This window comes from Artemia sp. Qi Xiang Cuo, chromosome 18 (assembly GCF_049724085.1).
Source record: "Artemia sp. Qi Xiang Cuo chromosome 18, ASM4972408v1, whole genome shotgun sequence".
Lineage (NCBI taxonomy): Eukaryota > Metazoa > Arthropoda > Branchiopoda > Anostraca > Artemiidae > Artemia > Artemia sp. Qi Xiang Cuo.
In genome coordinates, this window is record NC_142811.1 from 48,878,574 (window position 1) to 48,902,119 (window position 23,546).

The following is a 23,546-nucleotide window of genomic DNA, read 5'->3' on the forward strand; positions in this document are numbered from 1 at the left end:
ACCTAATACTTATTTTACTAAGTACTGAATTAAAAAAACGTACCAGTTATTAACAGTATAGTTTCAAGAGTTTCGTAGGAATTAACTGCTAAATGGTCCATGTATAACCCCAATTTAGGTTATTGAAGAGTTGGTGAAACAAATTTAACCATGACCTTTTCACATTCCAATGGCTCAAGGTAATTGCCTCACATGTTTAAAGATGATGAGAGAAAAAAACATACCGACCTTTCTGCTAAAAAGCTGACAATGAAAGGGGGATCGGGTCGAAGGACTGCGGGGTCACTTCGATTCTTCAGTCGTATGGATTGAGAATTCCCCTATTCATTATCATTAAAAGGTTATATTGTTCTTTTATTATTTGACAGAATATACAACAAATTTAAACCATCAACATGATATTTATTGAAAGATACTGAATGAAAAAAAAACCAATCACTGATAGTATAGCTCCAAATTCATTCCATCATGGATTTCATAGTCATCAACTGTTATATGGTCCTTGTAAATTGTATACCATTTCTTCAACATGATCTTTTCTGGCTTCGTACCAGTTTGTGCTGCAATAAGCTTCTTCACATCTCCTATTGTGTCCTCAGGGTTACATTTGACTCGTACCTTTTTCCCCAGTCTGTCATTGCAAGTTATTTCGATCATCCTAAAGAAAAAACAGTGTATATCCCCATTTCAGAGTCAATTAGAATAGAATAATGCTTTATTTTAAAAACTTTTCACAAGCCATATATCGCCGAATATAAGTTCGTGTAAAAAAAATTAAGTAAACAACAACCATCACAAGAACTTCAATGAAATTAGGATCAGGGACGCCAAAACATTAAGAAATATAAACCGACAAAATATAGACAAATAGGAATTAAACAATTAAGAAAAATATTAAAGTGACTAGAATAATGTCATATCAAACAAGTCCTACATTAAAGGTAAAAATTTTGTCATAAAACGGTATACAATAAAAAAAGTCATAAAAAAAGAGTGGCAAAAGAGTAAAAAAAAGATTCATTAAGAGGTATTGGAGGTGTTAAGGATTTTAGTGAAGGTTGGTATAAAGCTGTCTAAATATCTTTTTTTTTTTTTTACAGGTTCTAGAATGGGGATGGGTTTTTTTGCCTCTCTCCGGAGAGGCTTCTATTCTGAATTATGGAGAAGTGGGTAAAGATCTGCCTTTTGGATGCTGGTTCTTGCATTACCACCAAAATGGAGATACAGAGCATGCCGTCTATTTTCCAGAGTTTATATTTTAAACTTTTGTAAGAAATAGGAGTAAGACAACTTCCCTTCCTGTGCGATTATTTTTAAAGCTCTTTTCTGAACGGATTCCAACCTTTTGGTTTGATTTTTACTTAATGAGAAGTGCCATAGAGGGCAAGCGAATTTGAGAGTTGGGGGAATAAAAGATATGTAAAATTTCAAAATACGAGAAGTTAGGCACTGACATTTTGCCAATTGCTTAAGGAAAGCTAGGTAAATATTGGCTTGCAAGGTTAAATTTGAAAATTCGGTTTCCCATTTAAGATTGTAAGTTAAAGTTACCCTTATAAGTTGTATTTTTTATGCTATAAGTTCACTTGGAATAATATATGTAAATGAAGGTTTTGTGCTTGGCAAATTGATTGTTAGAATTGTATATTTCAGTGGGTTACATACATTTTATTTTTGAAGGCTCTATTGTAATATCTTCAAGAATTTCAAGTGGACTACTTTTTAATATTTTTCTTGGCGACCTCTAGTAGAGTCATATCATCCACAAATTTTCATCGTAAGAGGATATCTTCTGCCAAATTGTTTACCATAACGCTGAGTAGGATGGGTCCAGTTATACTACCTTGTGTTATTCCGTTATAGACTGGTAGAGGTTTCTGAAATAGTATTCATGTATTTGACCACTTGGGATCGTTGGCTTAAAAATGATGAGATAATTTTTTACCAGATATGAGTCGACTTATGGGAAATCGTATAAACTTAAATATTATTGTCAATAGAATTAAAATTCTCTTCTAAGTCAATTGAGATGAGCTTAGCCCAGATATTTGATGGGTCTAGGTTTTTCAGCATTATTTCATACATATGTACTAGATAGTGCAACATTGGAAGTTTAGGGATATATCGAAATTGTCACATTTCAATACGTTCTGCAATTGAGACCTTGGGCCAGTCAGAAAAAATGAAATCTTACAGCTTTGTATATAGTGGTGTTAATTTTATTGGTCTAACTTTGTCAAAATTAACCACGGCACCTTTTTTTAGGAACTGGAGTTACATAGCCCTGTCTCAAAAGTACTAGGAAATTAACGGGTTTTGTAATCTTGATGAAAATGTCTAGAAGTGGGTTTGGGACTCTACCGGAGAAAGCTTTGACTTATTCAAGTAGAATATCTAGGGGGCAGATCAGATACTGGAACTTTTTAATTTTTGGGTTTTATTTGTAATCTCAGATTTTGTGATTTTTGTTAAATTATCTTCAGAGGTTTGGGAGGAAATTCTTTCCGGATTCAGGGGTAGGTAACGTTGGGAAATGAAACTAAGGTGGCGGTTTAAGTCGTTTGCAGTTTTTATAGGAGGCTCATTTAGGTTAAAGTTTAGCTGTTTGGGTTTTTGCCACAAATAAGTTTTATTTCCTCATACCATTTTTTTGGATTGGTACTGCATAAGTGATTTATTTTGCTTTTATAGAAATTTGATGCAGCCTACAAAGCTACTTCTATATACTTTTCCTTAATTTATTGGCATCTAGAATTTTTCTTTCTTTAAGGAAGTTAATTTTATTCAGAATTATTGTTGTAAGGTTATGTTTGAAGAACGGTGTGTCAATGGAACACTTTTTGGTCTTTTTTTACCGGGAATGATCCAATGTAGTGTTTAGTTAGGAGTCCATGAAGCCGTAAGACTTTGTCATTAACATCTTCTGCATTTATAATTTCACTCCAAATTTCGCTTGTTATCCAATTCCGAATTCCAATAAGCATTTATCTGTCACTGGTCTGGAGCAAATTTCGGTAACCTTAGAGTTGTGTTTTGCCTCAAGATCTGGGATAATTTTAATTGAATAATGGTAGCTACCGCTGAGTGTAGGAAGCAGAGTTGTTTTTTATATTATTGTTTTATATCAGTGTTAATAACATTTAGTTGGATGCCTCCCATCGTCTTTTCGAAATCTACCATTTGTTTGAGATTAAAATTACGGCAAGTTGAGTCTAAAGATAAATCATTTTTATTCCCTAATAAAAAGATTCCGGCGTAAGGATATTTTAGTTGAATTCGATCAATTGCATTATACAACTTGCAACTCATTCTACATTTCCATATCTTTAGTTCCAAATTATTTCTATCAGCCTAAGAAATAAAAAACTTTCAAATATTTATGTTTCCCAGTCTATTTCATTTTGTGTTTCCATTTCTTTCTTCATTCCTTTTTCAAAGTCTGTAAAAAAGAAGCAGTGACCAACATTTCTATTTTACAGGCTTGTTAATTCTATATTTCCATCGATTTCACAATTTTCTTCCTGCGGTTTCAATTTTATCATTTTCAGAATTTGAATCATTTATCTCAAAACAGCTTTTGCTGTCTTGAAAAAAAAAATTGTAAACTCAATGGCACTGTATTTTACAATCCTATTTCCTAGACATTCTATTAAAGGGACTAGCAAAAAATTACACGAATAAATTGTTAAACTGGTTAGTTCTGCAAGGCATTGGTACTAATTTGTTCTTCTTTCTGGCGTTCTGTTCTTCAACTGCTAAGTTTGCAGCATGACTAGAAGAAGTCATGCTATGGACTAGCCAGGAGAAATCGTCCAAAACACATTATCAACAGCAAAGGGCGATTTTCAAGGCTGTAAGTCTTTAAAGCCTCGAGAGCAGATTTTTAGTCCTTAATTTTATCGATACAAATTATTTCCTAAAAGCAAATAATACCCAACATATCTATTTCCGATTGCATTTACATGCCCAAACCTTTCTGTGCAAGTTATTCCTATCATCTTAAATAAAAAAAAGAAACAAAAACAGTAGCTTAAATTGGATTTTGACTGAAGTGATTTAAAAGTGTTTATGGGTCATTTTTCACAGACTGATATTTTTGTCGAACATATTCTTAAACTCTGCCCATTTCTTCGTTTGCTCAATGTTTTTCTCTATAAGTTTCTGTGTTCTATAGAATATTAAACTTTCAAGAATGTTTCCACAGTTATCCTGTGAAAACCTTTTGAAGTATCTATATTCACTCCTTTCCTCCTGTTCAAAGAGCAAAGACCTCTGATAAACTTTTGTGTTATAAAAATGAGACTTTCAAAAATAGATTTACATTACACAAAAAAAACAAGGAAAAGGCTGCAATGCTCATATCCTTGCTAAATTGTAATTTGTTAGGATTTAAATAATTCAGAAAAAAAAATTCTAAATTGTGAAAAAAAAATTGTTGCTTAACATCTTACTCAATTCATTAGTAGGCTATTGCGTTTTCAAAACCTAGAGTCAAAGAAAAGCAGGGTAAAATAAAACTTTGACTTAAAGCTCTTGCTCGGCAGCGTCGCCAGCGTAGAGAGAACCATTCGTCAGTGCCGTCAGTCTTCTCCAGAGTGGTTGGTTCAGGTCGAGGGTTGTCGCTTCAGCCGGGTTGATGTTTCTGGATGTGAGCCGATCAGGGATGACGTCCACCGATCTGGTGCGTGGTCTTCCCCTAGGACACCTCCAGCCATTTGCAGCTGGGTCGAAATCGAAGATGAGCCGGGCGGGTGTTTGGGCAGGCAGACGGAGCAGATGACCATACCAACGCAGCGAGCGAGACTCAAGCTGCTCGAACAGGGGTGGGAGTTTGAAGGACCTGAGGATTTCCGAATTTCGTACCGTGTCGGACCATCGGGAGCGTTCGATTTTTCGGAGGTGTTTCGTCTGGATGGCATTTACCTTCAGCGTCTGTGTCTGAGTCAGCGACCAAGTCTCGGCAGAATAGACCATAACGCTGGCAACCAAAGCAGAATATATTCGTGCTTTGGTGAGGCGGCTGATCTGGGGTTTATGGAAAACTGTTTTTAGAAGGTGACCGAAGACAGAGTTTGCTTTTGCCGCTCTTGCTGATATTTCGGCATATAGGCTTCCGTTTGAGCAGACAATTGAACCAAGGTAGGTAAACCGCTTGACTACCTCTACAGTTTGGCCACAAATTTCCACAGATGACAGGGGGTTGGACGGCGTTTTCTCAACGGGCATTATCTTGGTCTTCGACCAATTTTTTTTCAGACCGAGTTTCTCAGTGGCAGAGGCCAGTGTTTCCAGTGTAGTTTTGAGGTCACTAATGTTTTTGCATATTAGCGCCACGTCGTCGGCAAATTCGACGTCTGAAAGAACTCTTCCAGCAAAGTCTATGCCAAACGGCTGCACCTGCTGTGTTTTATTCAGGATGTGGTCTATTACACAGTTAAAGAGCTCAGGTGCAGCGGCACATCCTTGCTGGACACCATTTTTAATTTTGAAATATCTGGAAGGCCGTCCATTTACGATCACCACACTTTCAGTGTTTTATACAGCTCTTTGAGGAGACGGACGATTTTCGTGGGTACGCCAGCAGACTGGAGGATTAGCCATAGTGACTGCCTATCGACAGTGTCGAAGGCAGATCGAAAATCGACAAAGGCAATGCACGCCTTCCTCTTATATTCAAGATTTTTCTCTACTAGTTGTCTAATCGTATGGATTTGGTCGGTGATGGACCTGCCTGGCATGAAGCCAGCTTGCTTGGGGCAACGGAGGGCATGGAGGTAGCTTGTTGCCCGTTTGAGAAGCAGCATAGCGAAGAGCTTTCCAGGAACTGAGAGTAAAGTTATGCCACGATAATTGCTACATTCTGCTTTGCTCCCCTTCCTCTTGTAGGTTGGTACAAGTAGGCCCTTCTTCCAGTATGAGGGAATTTTTTCAGAGTGCCACAAAAGGTTAAACAGCATTTGTAGCCAGAGGATCATGGCTGGACCCCCATTTCTAAGGAATTCTGATGTTAGGCCACATATTCCTAGCACTTTGTTATTCTTTAGCTTGAGGGTGGCAGCTTTTATCTCCTCCGCTGTAAATTCAGGACCATCAGGAGCAGGTATGGTAGTAGCCTCAGCAGCCGCTAGCTCGTGGTCCGTCTGGTCTGGTGGATCTGAGTTGAGCAGTTTCTTAAAGCGGTCCTCCCACTGGCGGAGGCATTGTGATTGGTCGTAGATATTCTCACCGCTAGCGCTTCGAAGGTATGGCGTAGTTTGAGTGTGCTTACCTGACAGCTCACGAAGAATCTTGTAGGTGGCTCCACTGTCCTTTTTCTTGGCGGCCTCTTGCAGTTCGGATGCCTTGCTGTCAATAAAAGTCTTGCGGTCTTTATGCAGCATGGAATTGCGCTCTTTGTTTAGCAGTCTGTATGTAGCCATGTCCCCGCGAAGACGTGCTTCTCGCCTGAGCTCTATGATGGCAAGGGACTGATTACTGATCCAGTCCTTTTTCTTCCGTTGCCTCATTCCAACAACGTTAGTTGCTGCCACAAGAGTGTTCTCTTTGAAGGACTTCCATGCAACTTCACTATCATCGCATTGGCCGAGGACCTCAAATCTGTTGGATATCTCCACATGGTACCGCTCAGCCAGAGCGGGGTCCTGTTGGATGCGACCGGCATCAATTTTCCGAGAAGACTGGCTGTTCTTCATAGCTTTGAGGCGGAGCTTAATTTTGGCTGCTACCAGCCGGTGGTCGGTGTTCCCGAGCTCAGCGCCACGGTAGGTGCGGCAATTCTGGACAGACGACAGCGATCGTCGACGTACGATGATGTAGTCGAGCATCTTTGTTGATCCATCATTGCTATACCAGGTGTACTTGGCTATATTTGGTCTCTGGAACCATGTGTTCGCAATCGTTAGATCGTGGGCCAGACAACAATTCAGCAGCCTCTCTCTATTATCATTTAGGCTATCCACTGTAACAGGTCCAACAGCGAGATCCCACAGGCCTGATTCGTTTGAAACACTTGCATTCATGTCTCCTAGGAGGAGGAGGTAGTCATGGGGAGGTACAGAAGATAGTTCAGAACTAAGCAGGTTATAGAAATCGTCTTTGTCTTCTTCATCAGCGTCGTTTGTGGGGGCATAGTACGTAATGACACTTATTTTGCCGTGCTTCCCATCCAGTCTTGCGGTCAGGAGTCTAGGCAATACTGGTTTGAATGACAGGAGGGCCCTACGTGCAGCACTGTTCAGTACTAGGCCAACGCCTCCTCTTCTTTGGCTACCGCCAGACCACAGCAATGTACGTCCTTCACCAATGTCCTCTTCACCATGTCCAGGGAGGTGTGTTTCAGTGACTCCAGCTATTGTGACATCCAAAGTAAAATCAAAGTTAAGGAAAAATATAATTTTTCCGAAATTATGACAGGAGTAGAGGGTCGATTCCTAAAAGCTCCCCAAGACAGTAAAGAGCCCCTCATCTCGAATTTCCTTTCTTTGTCAACAAAGATTTGCAAAAAAACATGTTTCAAAGATTCTAGAATTTTTTACAAATTTTGCCAATTCTAGAGCATGCAGAAAATATAAAAAAGATATAAAAATAAAAGAAAAATATAGTAGTTATAACATGAGTTAAAGTTAAAACAACCCATAAAATGTCTATATGTATATATATATATATATATATATATATATATATATATATATATATATATATATATATATATATATATATATATATATATATATATATATATATATATATATATATATATATATATATATATATATATATATATATATATATATATATATATATATATATATATATATATATATATATATATATATATATATATATATATATATATATATATATATATATATATATATATATATATATATATATATATATATATATATATATATATATATATATATATATATATATATATATATATATATATATATATATATATATATATATATATATTATAAATTTCTGGATATTATGAAGTTAAAAAATTTTAAACAGTAATCACTAGTATTGAAATTATGCTCTTCCCCCCCTAGTGCCAGAATAGAACCCTAAGCTATATTCAAGATTTACTTTAAAAAAAAATCTAATTGGAATTATGAACCAACTGTTAGTAAGAAATGATTAGAAAGACAATGGAAACCAGAAAAATCAGCGAACTGTTGCAAACAGCCTTGGACTGCATCTATGATCTATCAGGGCTGCTATGCAATTGCAACAGTAGTGGTTATTATACTTAGAAAGAGCACTGAATAGTATATTCCATCTTTTGCTACATGATTAGTTATTCCAATTTATTTATCAATTGTTTTTGTTTCTGCTAAACTCCCATGTTCAAGAAAATCCAGGGATGAAAATAAAACATAGCTAAGATCTTACAGGATAAAAAAAAAAAATATGGTGGCATTGAGATATCTGTGTACACTTCTTCAGAGTGTCAGTGAATCTCCAAGATATGAATTTTAGTTGATTAGCCTATGCTTTGTGAAGTGAAGTTTGTGGGTAGCTTTGTTTTCTTAAAGACGTCAGTTACAACCTTTAGACAAAACAGCAGCAAAACCTGCAAGAGTTAAACTGCCTGAAAGAATTTAAAGCCTGTCACTAGGATCATGTGCTGTACTGTTTTGTTTTAGATCACAATGGAGGCCCAAGGATAAAGTTTTGGTCCCCATACCTTTGCTAAATCTTGTTTAATGAATTTTTAATTTATATAAAATACACATAAATGTTAGCCGACAAGGTCAATTTTCCCTTTTCTTGAAGCAGGCTAACCTGCTGTAATCTAGCGTCTTGACTGTAATTTGTTTTCATCAGTATAATTGGGATTTTATTATATGGCTCCTAATTCTTAGTTGAAGGAAAACTTTGAAACTTTTGTTTCAAAGTTTGTCAGGTGTCAGAAAACCATCTTGAACAGCATCAATCTTGTACAAACCTTGCAAAAGCCTGAAACTTACAGCAGGTTCACCCGGCGAAATGTAACTTCAATAAAATAAGAGCTAGTTAAGGATGGTGAGCTACTATCTGATAAAGGAACCTAATTGACCTAGTGGCACCATCTCTTTGTCAGACCCAGGTTTTTTCAGCCAACTCATCTATTTAGAGAATTTCTGTCATATATGCCTAGCTGCAATGTTTTTTTTTAAGTCAAGATTATTGTTTTATCCTGAAGTTTTCAGTGGCTTATATTTTGTGCGAAGAATGTTGTCCCTAATGTTGGTATGTAACAGAGCAAATGATTAATTCCTAATTGCAGTGAACAACCAACAACCATAATTGCAGTGAACAACCAACAACCAAGACCAATTCCATGAAAAATTTCCCTCCTCCTCTTCTCCTTCAAGGATCACTGGTACCAAGTTACGAAAACGTTGGGGGGGGGGCAAAGTATATTTTTAAATCTAGAGATGATAGTGTCTTTAGTTTCCAATCAATGCCCCACTCCCAATTTGTACCACTGTATGGGCCTAGAATGCTCCAACGTGTCTTTGTCAGTCATATCTTTATCAAAGTTTGATGTTAATTTCTTCTAAAATTCTACTGATTTCTTCAGGGCTTCCATTTTGATGTTCTGTGATGTATGATGTGTGATAATGTACGATGCACTGTGATTTTGGTGTATGAATATGGTGTATATATATATATATATATATATATATATATATATATATATATATATATATATATATATATATATGTATATATATATATATATGTATATATATATATAAAAATTGACAATTTCAGATGCCATGTTCTCTTTCAAGCTTATTATATTACTGTTTTCTAAAGTACAGAATTTTCGTAGTTATAAGGTAAATCCTTGAAATTATAAGGTAAATCACCTTTGCCGAAAAGTATAACAAATTTTGATGCTTGATTCTAAATATAAGAAGCTTGATGATGCTTGATTCAAAAATAAGACAAAACATGAATTGAGCTTAAAATAGGCTGGAATTTTTGCTTATTTTAGAAGGTCATAACATGTTTTCTCTGTTGACAGAGATTAACAATCAAGCAAAATGTGCTTGGCAAAGAAGATTTTTTGTAAAAAGTTACTTTTAGAAGACAGGGGTTTGGAGAATGAAGTGCTTCTGGGATTATGGAAGATTAGAAAAATAGGGAATCATTCTAGAGGCCTTATTGTTTTTTCAACTTAATTTTAGTCTTTAATGTTAATTGGAAACCAAATTGGAGAGGTTATACTCTTTCCGAATATTAATTTTTAAAAACAAAGTTTTTCTGAGGGAAGTAAAGAGCAAAGTTGAAACTTAATATGGACGACAATTATTGCTTCACAGCCTATCTAATATATATCAATAAAACTAATACAGATAAACAAACTAATTATGTTTCTAGGATTATAGAAAACTAACGCTTTACTGAAAGCGCCAAAGTTAAGTATAAGAAACAGGAATATTGGTTTTGGAGTCAAAAGCCTGACAACAATAAACTAATCTGTAAAGCGTTCCATAGTTTTACACCAGTTGTGACATCAGTAACTATCAGTATATAATTAAAATCATCTTAAAAACATCAGTGTAAAATTAAACATTTTTTTAATAACCGCAAAGTAACTGAACATCATACAGAAATATTGGATTGGTTTATCAGGTAGTATTTTGGTCTCCCAGCTATAACACCAAAAGTGAGTAATATACAATCTTAAATTGTAAAAAATATGCTTTAGTATTACTTGAAATTAATTAAAAAAGAATTTTCGAAAAATAAGTTTTTCAAAAAAAAGTAAATGCCATTTTAAACTTAAGCTCAGCAGATACAAATACATGTTAAAATTCAAACTCAAAACGCTTTACTGAAAACTATATGCGTCTTGAACAGTATTGGAAGGTATAAACAACATCAAGTTGAATATTTGATGAATAATGATATTAATTGTTGAAATATTCATCAGTTCAAGAATTTATTTCACTATAATTGTAATTTTATTTTAAATACTGTAAGAACGGGAAAAGAAAATATTTGTAATATAGTCCGTTTTCAGTTAAGCGCCAATGACATAGTAGGATTTCGGTTTTTATTTACAGTTAGGAAAGGAGGCAGTATCCAAATAATTGTTTGTAGGGACACTATATTTGTCTTTAAAAAGTTTAAAAAAAGCTAATAAATTAAACTGAATATTTGATGTATAATGATATTAATTGCTGAAAGCTCATCAGTTCAAAATTTTACTGTAATTTTAATGTTTATTTTCAATATTAAGTGAAAAAGAAAACTTTTGTCATAAAATCGGTTTTCAGTAAAGCGCCAATGACGCAGTGGGTTTTAGACTTCTATAGTGGGAGAAGGAGGTCATACCCAAACTCTTGTTTGTGGTGATTTTTGTTCGTTTCAAACTTGATTTGCATATTCGATTTAAGTTTCAATCGTTTTAAGATTTATTTATTAATTTGTATTAATATCTATTGTATGTTTGTTTGCATTGATTGTTTATTTAATTTCTGTACGTTTTACGTTTTATTTGTACTCCAATAGGAAAATATTTTTTTTCATTTTAAGCTTGATATTCATATTCAATCTAAGCATTACTCACTTTAAGATCTATTTATTCATTTATAATATTACTTGTTGTATGTTTTTGCTATGATTGCTTATTTAATTTCTGTTCGTTTTGGGTTTCATTTATTCTTTAATAGTAATTTCTGGTCGTTTTGAGTTTGACTTTTAAAAGGTATGCTGAGCTTAAGTTTAAAATGGCCTTTACTTTTCTTTGAAAAAATTATTTTTCGGAAAGTTTTTTTAATTAATTTTTGTTCATTTTTGATTGCAAAAAATTTCAAGTTTTTAAAAATTCCTTATTTCACAATCAAACTTTTAAAAAAATCAAATATTCATCAAAGTATCAAAACTGATATCAAAGTCAAAAAATGGGTTTGTGTCAACCTTGGAGTTTTTATTATCTGATGTTTGAACTTTTTTAACAAAATTGCTATCTCAAAATTTTTATCGGATGGCTTTGGGTAAAAAGGGCGTGGGGGGACTAGATTAAGCTTCGGTCTCTTTTGACTCTTAAAAGGTGAACTAGAACTTTCGATTTTCAATAAGATGAGCCCTCTCTGAAGTTTATATGAGTATCACTACTATAAGAACCACATGTGTTTCATGAGTATAACGTACAACGTCCGTCCCTGGGCCCTAGGGGGTTGTGTCGACCCTGAAGTTTTAACATCTGACGATTTAACTGCTTTTAATAAAATGGTTATCTGAAATTTTTATCGGATGAACCATACGTAATGAAAATACCATACGTAAAGACCATTACTGACCATACGTAAATGACCATAACGTAAAGGTGTTTTTGTTATATGATCTTTCAACTATTTTTAACAAAATGGCTACCTGAAATTTTTATCAGATGTGTTTGGGGAAAAAGGGCCTGGGGGCCAGTTGCCCTCAGATCACTTTTGACTCTTAAAAAGGGTACTAGTACTCTGCATTTCCAGTCAAATGAGCCCCCTTTGAAGTATTTACGACGACCTTTTCTATATGAAGTACTTCTGGGAAAAAAATAAATGGAGTGTGGGGGAGGCTAGCTGCCCTCCAATCATTTTTACTCTAAAAAGGTGTATTATAACTATAAATTCCCAATCAAATGAGCCCTCTAGGAATTATATACGAGCATCCCTTCTCTGACAACCCTCAGGGCATAGGCCCCTTGGGTATAACTTACACAGCCTGGCCCTAGGCCCTGGTGGGTTGTGTCAACACCAGAGTTTTTGTTATCAGGACTTTTAAATGTTTTTAACAAAATTTCGATATTAAAATTTTTATCTGATGCATTTAGGCCGTGGAGGAGGGGGGGGGCTAGTTGCCCTCCGATCTCTTTTGACTCTTAAAAAGTGAACAAGAACTTTCAATTTCAAATCAAATGAGCCCTCTCCAAAGTTTATACGAGCATCCCTTCCTTAAGAACTATATATGCCCCTAGAGCATTACTCATAACGGCTGCCTCCAGGCCCTGGCGGGTTCTGTCAACACAGGATCTTTTCTCATCTGACCTTCGAACTATTTCGAATGGAATGGCTATTATAAGAACTTTATAGGGTAGGCCTGGGAGAAACAGGGTGCGTGGGGGGGGCTAGTAGCACTCGGTTATCTTTTGAATCTTAAAACTTGAACTAGAACTTTTAATTTCCAATCAAATGAGCCCCAAGGCATAACTTAGAACGCCTTCCCCTGTGCCCTGGGGGATTCTATTGACGCCGGATTTTTTCTTATCCGACCTTTGAACCATTTTTAACAAGATGTCTATCTCAAAATTTTCATCAGATGGGTTGGGGGATAGCTGCCCTCGGATCAATTTTAACCATTAAAAAGTGAGCTCGAACTTTCAATATCCGATCAAACGAGCCCTCTCTGAAGTTTATACGACCATCCCTTTCATACAAACAATATATGCCCCAGGGCATAACTAACAACGCCTGCCCCCGGGCCCTGGGGGGGTGTGAAGACACCTGAGTTTTGTTATCTGACTTTTGAGAAATTTTTAACATAATGCCTATCTCAAAATGTTTATTGGATGCATTTGGGGAAAATGGGCGTGGGGGAGCTAGTTGCCCTCTAATTTCTTTTGACTTGAAAAAACTTAACTAGAACTTTCAATTTCCAATCAAATGAACCATCTCTGAATTTTTTAAGAGAATCCCTTCAATCATAACCATATATTCCCCCAAGGCATAACTTAAAACAACAGCCCTCGGGCCTTGCTGGGTTTTGTTGACCCCGGAGTTTTCGTTGTGTGGCCTTTGAACTATTTTTAAAAAAAGCTATCTCAAATCGGATTGGTTTGAGGAAAAAAGAGCGTGGAGGAGGGGGGGCCTGGTGCCCTCCAATCTCTTTTGACTCTTAAAAAGTGAACTAGAACTTTCAGTTTCCAATAGAATGATCCCTCTTTGAAGTTAATAGGAGCATCCCTTCCATAAGACCCATATATGCCCCCAGGGTAAAACTTGCCTCTGCCCCCCGGCCCTGGTGGGTTGTGTCAACACCGACATTTTTGTTATATGATCTTCGAACTATTTTTAACAAAATATGTATCTTAAAATTTGTATTGGATGCATTTGGGAAAAACGGGTTTGAAGGGAGCTTGTTACCCTCCGATATCTTTTGACGCTTAAAAATTGAATTAGAACTTTCAATTTCCAATCAAATGAGCAGTCTCTGAAGTTTGCACGAACATTCCTTCCATAAGAACCATATATGCACCAAGAGCATAACTTATAACCCTTGCCTCTGTAGACCTTGGGGAGAGTGTCCTGCTCAAACATATAATTTCCAGAACTTTCAACTACGATGAACAAAATGGCTATACCAAAATTTTAATTGGATGTGTTTGGGGAAATGGTGAGCGTGGAAGGGGTTTCAGTTGGCTTAGAATCACTTTTGACTATTAAAAAAGGAACTAGCCATTTTAATTTCCAATTGAATGAGCCCTTTCTGAAGTTTCTACAACAACTTCGTCTATACAAAACCTTATATGCCCCGATGGCATAACTTACAACCCTTGCCCTGAGGGCGGTGGGGGAGTTGTCATCCTAAAAGACCTAATTTCAAGAACTTAAAACCACGTTTAATAAAATGGCTATCTCAAAATTTTGATTGGATGTGTTTGGGGAGAAGGTGGGCGTGGGAGGGGGGGCTAGTTGCCCTCAAATCACTTTCGACTATTAAAAAGGGCACTAGCCCTTTGAATTTCCAATCGAATGAGCCTTTTTTGAAGTTTCTACGACAACGCCTTCTATAAAAACCTTATATGCCCCCAGTGCATAACTTAAAACCCTTGCCTAGAGGGTTGTTGGGGAGTGTCCTCCTCAAAAACATATTTTCTATATGGAAATCAACTACGCTGACAAAATGGCTATATCAAAATTTTGATTGGATGTGTTTGGGGAATGATGGGCGTAGGGGGGGGGGAGTTAGTTGCCCTCCAATCACTTTCGACTATTAAAAAGGGCACTATCCCTTTGAATTTCTAATCAAATGAGCCTTTTTTGAAGTTTCTACGACAACGCCTTCTATAAAAACCTTAAATGCCCCCAGGACACAACTTAAAACCCTTGCCCTGAGGGTTGTGGGGGAGTCTTCTCGTCAAAAACATATTTTCTATCTGGAAATCAACTATGCTGAACAAAATGGCTATCTCAAAAATTTTGATTGGATGTGTTTGGGGGAATTATCGGCGTGGGAGGGGGCTAGTTGCCCTCCAATCACTTTTGACTATTAAAAAGGGCATTATCACTTTGAATTTCCAATCAAATTAGCCTGTTTTCAAGTTGATATGACAAAGCTTTGTATAAAGACCTTAGATGGCCCCATGGACTAACTTAACACCCTTACCCTGAGGTTTTTGGGGGAGTATCATCCTTAAAAACATATTTTTCTATATTGAAATCAACTACGCTGAACAAAATGGCTATCTCAAAATTATTATTGGATGTGCTTGGGGAAATGATGGATGTGGGGGGGGGGCTAGTTGCCCTCCAATCACTTTCAACTATCAAAAAGGGCACTAGAACTCTCCATTTCCAATCGAATGAGCCCCTCTAAAGTTTCTACGACCACCCCTTCCATATGAAGTGCCTCTGGGGAAAAAAAATAATAAAACATTGGAGCCGTATGGCCCTTACTATAGGCAACGCTACAGCGTTGCGTCTGATGAGGATCAAATAAGACCTAATATGAACTCTGGAAATCTGGTTAATCCTCTCTATACAACAGTGCATTTCGAGCTATAATACAAATTCTAAAGCTAGTCTATAGTCTAAATTCTAAAGCTAATACTATCAAGATGGTTTTACTTCGAACTTGTCTACAAACTAATCATGACTTGTCCTTTAAAGAACCAAAACCAGAGCCAGGCATTGAACTGAGCCATTGTGCAGAAGTAAGAAAAAAAAACAAAAATAAAACAACAACCCTAAAATTGATTGTTGCTTTTTCTTAAAAAGGATTGATAATATTTTTATTCTGTAAAAGTGTCTTTAATTGGTTTGCTTTTATTGTACCAAAACTCCTATATTATTTTGTGCTTTCAATAAAGCGCTAGTTTTCTGTAATCCTAGAAACATAGGGAAACATAACTAGTTTGTTTATCTATATTAGTTTTATTGATATATATTAGATAGGCTGTGAAGCAATAATTTTTGTCTGTTTTAAGTTTCAACTTTGCTCTTTACTTCCCTTGAAAAAAAAATGAAATTAATCTCTGTTCATTTTTAATTAAAATTTAATTTAGAAACAATGCTGGCATGATCTTTTTTATTTAGCCTATATGAGTAATGTATGTTTGTTTTAAGTTTTAATGTCACTCCTTAGTTTCAGTTGAAAACTTATTTTTACTATAATTTCTAATTTACCAGTCTAGGAAAGATAAGACACCTCTAGAAAATAATGTAGACAACCTTGACAGCTATGAAAAACTTTCAGTCTATAACATAAAGCTCATTAGCCATACTTCACAAAACAATACATGTTTTTCTGGAAAGTTTGTTTTTGATTAACAAAAAGCTGCTTTTATTTGGCCAACTTTGCCTGAAAAAGTCATATTGAAGACAGGGCGTTATAAATCGCCTACTGACTAGCAGGAACTAGAAGGCCACTGTAACAAAAGAAAGCTGTTTAATGGCTCATTTAAAACCTTTTATTTATATTTAATCGCTTTTTATAAATTTGATTTGATAGCATATTCCCACCAAGTGCACTTTTGGTTGAGTCCTCCATTATTTTAAATGAAAAACGTGCTTTTTCCAATATAATGTTTACAAAAAAGTGTTTTTCAAAACTTAGGGAGCAGCAAAAACTAAGGGGACAAGGACGTCCTTTCCCATCAATTACCGTCATTAAAAGTAGCACACAGGCTTCATCGCACAGGGAAGTTTGAAGGTTCAATTCAAAACTTTTGATCATTCAAGCTAAATTTTTGGTTGATTTCTAGTTGAAAAGTTTTTACTTTTAGTTAATTTGTTTTCACAATAATATTTTACTTTTAAGAAGAGTAGGGGATTTATGAAACTTACTAAAAGGGTCTGGAGGGGGAGTATACGTGAGGGTTCTTATAAACTTCCAGTTAAGGGCTTTAGACTAAAATTATTGCAATGGTACTGTTTTATGCTTCCAAACTCTTCCACTTAAGAAGTGGCACCAAAAGCACCTTTTTTAGTGCTATGTGGCACTTATGGATGATAAAACTGATAAAAAGCACGTAGATATTACCTTAATTAATTAATTCGCACTTCAGAGCAAATTAAGGTCCATACTGGATCTGTTGTGCTCCAGGTCAATGATGGCAAAAATTCGTAACTGTGTTAGGGCCCAGTGACACACCATAGGAGAGGTCTGCTTGAGAGATGCAATTTAAGCCCACTCGGTAGCAGTGGCCACGAGATAGGTATGGCCTGTAAAGACCATTTTCAGTGGTATAGAGCTGACACCACCGCACAAAAGCAAGTTTGGATCGAGTATGCGAGATGGTTGGGTATGACAAGCGGCATCAGCCTCCTATCAAGACACTCATTATGATAAAGGTGGCATCAGTCAGTAGTTGAGTGGGACGGACAGTCCCACTCATATTTCCATGGCTTGTTATTCCATTCCTTGTCAAGTCTGGACAAAAGTATAAAATAAGCCTTCCCAGGATATGCTTTGAAAAATAAGCAAAACAGTGGTTTATCTGAAAAGTAATCAAAAGAAGGGACAAACCATGATTGAAGCAAAAATCGAAGCTGGAAACCATTTGCAAAAACAGTGGTTTATCTGAAAAGTAATCAAAAGAAGGGACAAACCATGATTGAAGCAAAAATCGAACTTATAAATGGTAGAATTGATAAAAAGCAAGTAGATATGAGCAAAAGTTTTCAAATGAGCCATTAAACATCACTCTAAAAAGTTCTGGTAGCCCAGTAGCCCCAGCTTTTCCACTTGAGACATGGGACCAAAAGTGGTGTTTTTAGTGCTATTTGAAACTTGCATACGGTGGAGTTTATAGGAAGAACGTAAGTATGAGCAATATTTTTTATATGAACTATCAAAAATCTATCGATGATGTTCTGGTAGCCCACTAGCCCCACTCCTTGAGAAACAGCATAAAAAGTGGCTTTTTTCGTGGCATATGGCACTTGCAAATGGCGGAATTTATATAAACCAAGTATGCATTAGAAATACTTTTGAATGAGCTCTTAAGCATCTCTCTATGATGTTCTAGTAGCCCACTAGGCCTGGAAAAAAGAAGAAAAAAAAAGAGAGCATTTTAATGTTTTTTTAACTTTTAGTTTCTATGGGCTTTGGTTTGCTCTTTACTAGGTTCAACCAAGAAATGCTTCAACCATGGCAAAGAGTTCATTGCAAATTCTCCCCAGAAACTAGTTAACATTAAAATCTGTGAAATCCAATAGATGGCAGAATTTGTTAAAACCTAGTACCTGGTAAAAACCTAGTAAATATAATAAATAGCTTTTAATTGAGTCATTAAACATCTATCTACAATGGTGTGGTAGCCTGCTAATGTTGTAGTAGCTTACTGATGAGCAGAAAATTTATAAAATTTACTAAGGGGGCTGGGAGAGGGAGTGTATGGGAGGGGTTCTTGTAAGCCTCCAGTTAAGGGTTCTGAAACATAACTATTATAATAGTCCCTGTTTTGTACTTCAAAGCTTTTCCACTTAAGAAGTGGCACCAAAAGTGTTGTTTTCAGTGCTATATCACACTTACAAATGGTAGAATTGATAAAAAAAAAAGAAACACATCCATATGAGCAATAGCTTCAAATAAGCCATTAAACATAGCTCTTATAAGTTCTGCTAGCCCAATAGCCCCAGTTTTTCCAGTTGAGCTATTGCACCAAAAGTATTTTTTAGTGCGATTTGGAACTTGCAGATGGTGGATTTCATGGGAAGAATGTAGATATGAGCAATATCTTTTATATGAGGTATAAAAAAATCTATCTACAAAGTTCTGGTAGCCTGCTAGTGCCAGCCACCTACCCCTTGAGAAATGGCACAAAAAGTGTCATTTTAGTGTCATATGGCACTTGCAGATGGCGGAAAACATAAAAAGCGCATAGATATTAGAAATAGCTTCTGAATGAGCCATTAAGCATCTCTCTATGATGTTCTGGTAACCCACTAGGCCTGGAGAAAAAAAACTTTAAAAAAGGGAGACAGATCAGTGCTACCACTGCAAAAAGTGATTTTCCTTGTTTTTCAAGACGGGGGGCTGTAATTTCACTATATAAGGTTTTCAACCATGCTGATTCCAATGGAACACTTTTCATTTTGATTTAATGCAATTTTGGAGGGGTTTCGGGCTTTTTTTCGAAATCACCCTAAATTTCTCTTTGCAATAAACTTTTACTTTTAGTACAAACCAAAATAAGAGTTACCATTCCTGAATCAGTGTCACATGACAATTTTTTTCACAAGGCCGTTTTTTTCAAAACACATTTTTTAACTTTTGGTTACTATGGGCTATTGTTTGCTCTTTACTAGGTTGCAGCTGCTACTGCAACCATGATTAAACTTCCTAAAACACCTTTTCAGAGACAGAAAGCAAAAACTGGTATTTTTGCAACTTCAAAAAAATGTTTACCAAACTTCAAACAAGTATCAAAACAGATACCCAAATATTGCACACTGTCTCCTTTGAATATTTCTTTACATCAGAAACAAAACAAGACTAATCAGGCAAAGTAAACTGTTCATAGTGAAGTACAGAACAATTAGATAGGTTCACAAGCATAGAGTGATGGTTGCACCAATTGGATGAACTAACTTAGGTTATTTTGCTAAGCAAGTGGATCACAGACATTTGACATAGAGTAGTAAACTTTCACATCATCAGCAATGGATTTCATATTACAACTCTTAATTGAAGAAGGCAGGTCATTAATAAAAAGGGGAAATAGTATGGGTCCTTAGCAACTATCTGAGGAGCCACAGTCAAAATGTCAACTGGGAGAGAGACATTTAGAAGAACTGCAACATGTGGGTTCTACCAAATCATCTGATTGCTGATCTAGGTAATCAGCAATAATTAAAACAGCTCTAGGGCCTATATTACAAAAAGAAATATTGTTCCAGTAGTTTCAAAATGGGTATTTAAATCAAATTCCACCCTTATAGTCATCAGATACAAACATGAATATGAAAACAGTGTCTGTCCAAACATATTTGTACAGCCTACCAGATGACAATGATTTTTATAGGATGATGTGTTGAGAAGTCTATTCTTGATCAACTATACACAAGTTAATTTCACTGCATCTGATAGTAGCTGTCCTACTATTCAGTAACCCTATAAACAAGTGAATTTTAGACATAAGAGATTTTGGCAACCTGTATTCAAAGGAACTGCAATAGCCTCTTCAGCTGTCTCATCAGCCTTTTTTTTGTCTAGAATCAATGTAACAAACTGAGCTTTTCCTTTTTTGACTATTTGCAGGACAAGAAGATTTCCCAGTAAATATTTTGCTGTTAATATTATTGACTTACAAATAAAGTGAACATGCCACTAGATGCCATTTCCTAATTCAATTTTAAGCAAACTCAATTGCCCTTTACAGACCTCAGCTTGTCCCCCCAAGCTGAAATTTAGTGTCAGTAAGTAATTTTGTCAAAACTAAGATAAGCCTGCATAATTCAAGCATACACAGAAACAGATCAGTTTTCTTTGTTATATATTTACTCTTATAGTACTATGTGGCTCATTTTTCACAGTCATTTTTCTTTGATCTGGAAAAATTGGCTTCAACTTTGCCCCTCCCACAAGATTCTGACAAAATTATGCCACTGTTCTAAAAGGGCTTAAATTTGAATTTGCAAGAGAAGCAATTATTCTATTCTTAAAGAGCATAAAAAAGATGTTTGTTCACTTTATGAACAAACAGAACAGAAATTGTTTGGTATATGAAAGGGGCTGTCCCCTCCTCAATACCTTGCTCTTTATGCTAAAGTTCGAATCTGTCACATAACTTTATTTTTTAAAACAATAATAAACTTAAGCATAAAGAGTGAGGTATTGAGGAGAGGACAGCCCCTTTCACATACAGAATAATTTATGTTTGTTTTAAGTTTTAATGTTGCTCCTTACTTTCAGTTAAAGAAATTTTTTTTTTTTTCTATTTAATTACTGTCAAAGAATAATAAGAAAACCCAAAAACAAACAGAAATTAAAATAAATAATTACATCAATATATATATATATATATATATATATATATATATATATATATATATATACTGATTTGGAGTGGATTTTTGTCTATTGAATATTATTACCGTAAGTGCAATTATGAAATAATGGGCGACTCGGATATTATTTTAAATCCAATATTGAATTTTATTTCTCAATCGATGATTGATGGTATCAAAGTAGAGACAATAAGTGCTAAGTCGACAAGCTTTTTCAGTCATGAAACCATTCTAAAAGCAAAGGAGGTTTTATATCAGGTCCTAGAAATTGGAACACGTTTAATAAGATGTCAAAAAGACGATAAAAATGTCCTTGAACTTTGTAAGTGGTTATTTACGGCATCGAAAGAAAAACGTAAGATCCCGAAATTCGTGATATATTCACCATGTGAAATTCCAACAATTAGTGATGGGATGGTTGCAACGTTAGCTTGTCGCATGAATGAACTTTCCCGTAAGATTGACAGTTTGTCTGAGTGAAATAAGCAACATCTCGCAGTACAGGCAACTTCTGCCTGGCCCTCTTCCGCTCAGTCGTCTTGCACCAAGGACCAATCCAATCCTCCTACCTATGCTGTTGTGTTAAAAAATTGCCCATCCAATCTTTCATCTCCACTATTAAGGAAAGATTTTATTGATAAAATATGTCCTGAAGCTGCAAATGATATTTCAGAGGTGAAACGTTCTTCATCAGAATGGAAAATTGTCGTAAAACGTAAACCTGCTGCCTCCTCAATTGCTGACCAGATGAAAAAGTTCCAACCTGGCCTTTTAGCCTCTGTTAAATCTCCCGCCTTCATCGGTGTAATAAAAGGCGTTCCGACAGAAATGAATGAAAAAGATCTAGAGAAAACTATTCCAAAGTGTATCAAAGCTTTGCAGTGTGGCAAGTCACGCGTCTACAAGATTTATTTTGAACAGCGGAGTGATCTTGATTCTTTTCTGAAAAATTCTGTGAAGGTGGGTTATGAAAAGTTAACTGTCCAGAATTTCATATTCATACCTAGACGGTGTTTCAGATGCCATCAACAAGGACATTTTGCTGCTGATTGTAAGAACGCAGAACTGTGCTCTCACTGTGGTTCCTTGGAGCACTCTTCCACCAGGGATAATCCATGTGTTCAGAACATGTTTTGCATTACATGTAAAGAGTCTAATTACACCAGTTACAGTATCAAATGCCCTGGCAATGCTCAAACCGATAAATGGGCAGCTAAGTTGATCAATGGATATTCGTTTTCTCTCTTGGAACATTAATGGTGGTCTTATAAAAAAAAGACCTATTCTTGAGAATATACTTCATAATCATGATATTCTGTGTTTGCAGGAACATTTCCTGACCAACCACAGCCTTAGTTTACTTGACATTAGTGCCACTTTCAAAACTTTCTCGGTTCCAGCTAAATGTAGTGCTTCTAAAGGCAGAGCTTCCGGTGGTATTGCTACTTATGTACATCGAATCTTAATTCTAGTGTTTTCTTTTCTTGTGATAGTTTTTTAGCTGTTCAAGTAGTTGAGTGCGTAATAATAAATGTGTATTTACCCAAAGATTACAAAGATGAAGATTCGGAGAGAGATTTTGCTTTAGCAGTTAGTAAACTTAGCTCTTGTCTTTGTGATGTCCTTAAACTGAAAATCCCGTGTTTGATTGTAGGTGATTTTAATTGTGATTTAAATTGCGGGTTGTCTTCAGCTTCTATCCATGCTTCTTTACTATTACGAATATTTGGTGATGACTTTACGTTAAACGAAAATCTGCTCAGTTTACTTACTTTCATTCTTCATCTTGAACATCTAACCTAGACCATGTCGTTTCATTTAACCTTGACATACCTTGTGTTGAGGTAGTTTCCAAATTTCAAGTTTCAGACCATCTTCCTATTGCTTCTAGTTTCAAACGAGAAGCGTCTCAGATTCCAGTGTTACAGGCTTATACTGTTCACCGGCGCAAGTGCTATACTTCTCGCAATTGGAATAAAATTGACACATCTCAGTACATTGAAATTTCAGATAGTATCCTAAACAAGATCCGGGTTCCATTTCATCTTCTGCAAAAGTCTTCTAATAAAGACATTAATGAAGTTCGATTAACTCTTGATATCTACTCCGCAGAAATCTGCCATGCACTTTTGTGTGTTAATAAAAGGGAAATTCCTCTTAAAAAAAATCCGTGTTGGTAACCAAGTTCCCGGGTGGTCAGGAAATCTAGTGCTGTCTGATTCTTGTGACTGTGCTAAATTTTGGTACAAATTATGGAGAGATCGCCTATGTCCCCGTCAAGGAATAGTCAATGAACTCAGAAAAGTGTCAAAAAAATGTTTT

General features: G+C 35.7%; 1 protein-coding gene across 2 annotated transcripts in view; it reads right to left on the reverse strand.

Annotated features, from left to right (window-relative positions):
- Positions 1 to 340: 340 nt before the first annotated feature.
- Positions 341 to 23,546, reverse strand: part of ubl (Ubiquitin-like protein 5) — a 27,732-nt gene continuing 4,526 nt past the window's right edge. For both annotated transcript variants that reach the window (XM_089103926.1, XM_089103927.1), the window contains exon 2: positions 341 to 658. In XM_089103926.1, coding sequence (XP_088960052.1) covers positions 436 to 657 — 222 coding nt within the window. In that variant the 5' untranslated portion in view covers position 658 and the 3' untranslated portion in view covers positions 341 to 435. The remainder of the gene's footprint in view (positions 659 to 23,546) is intronic.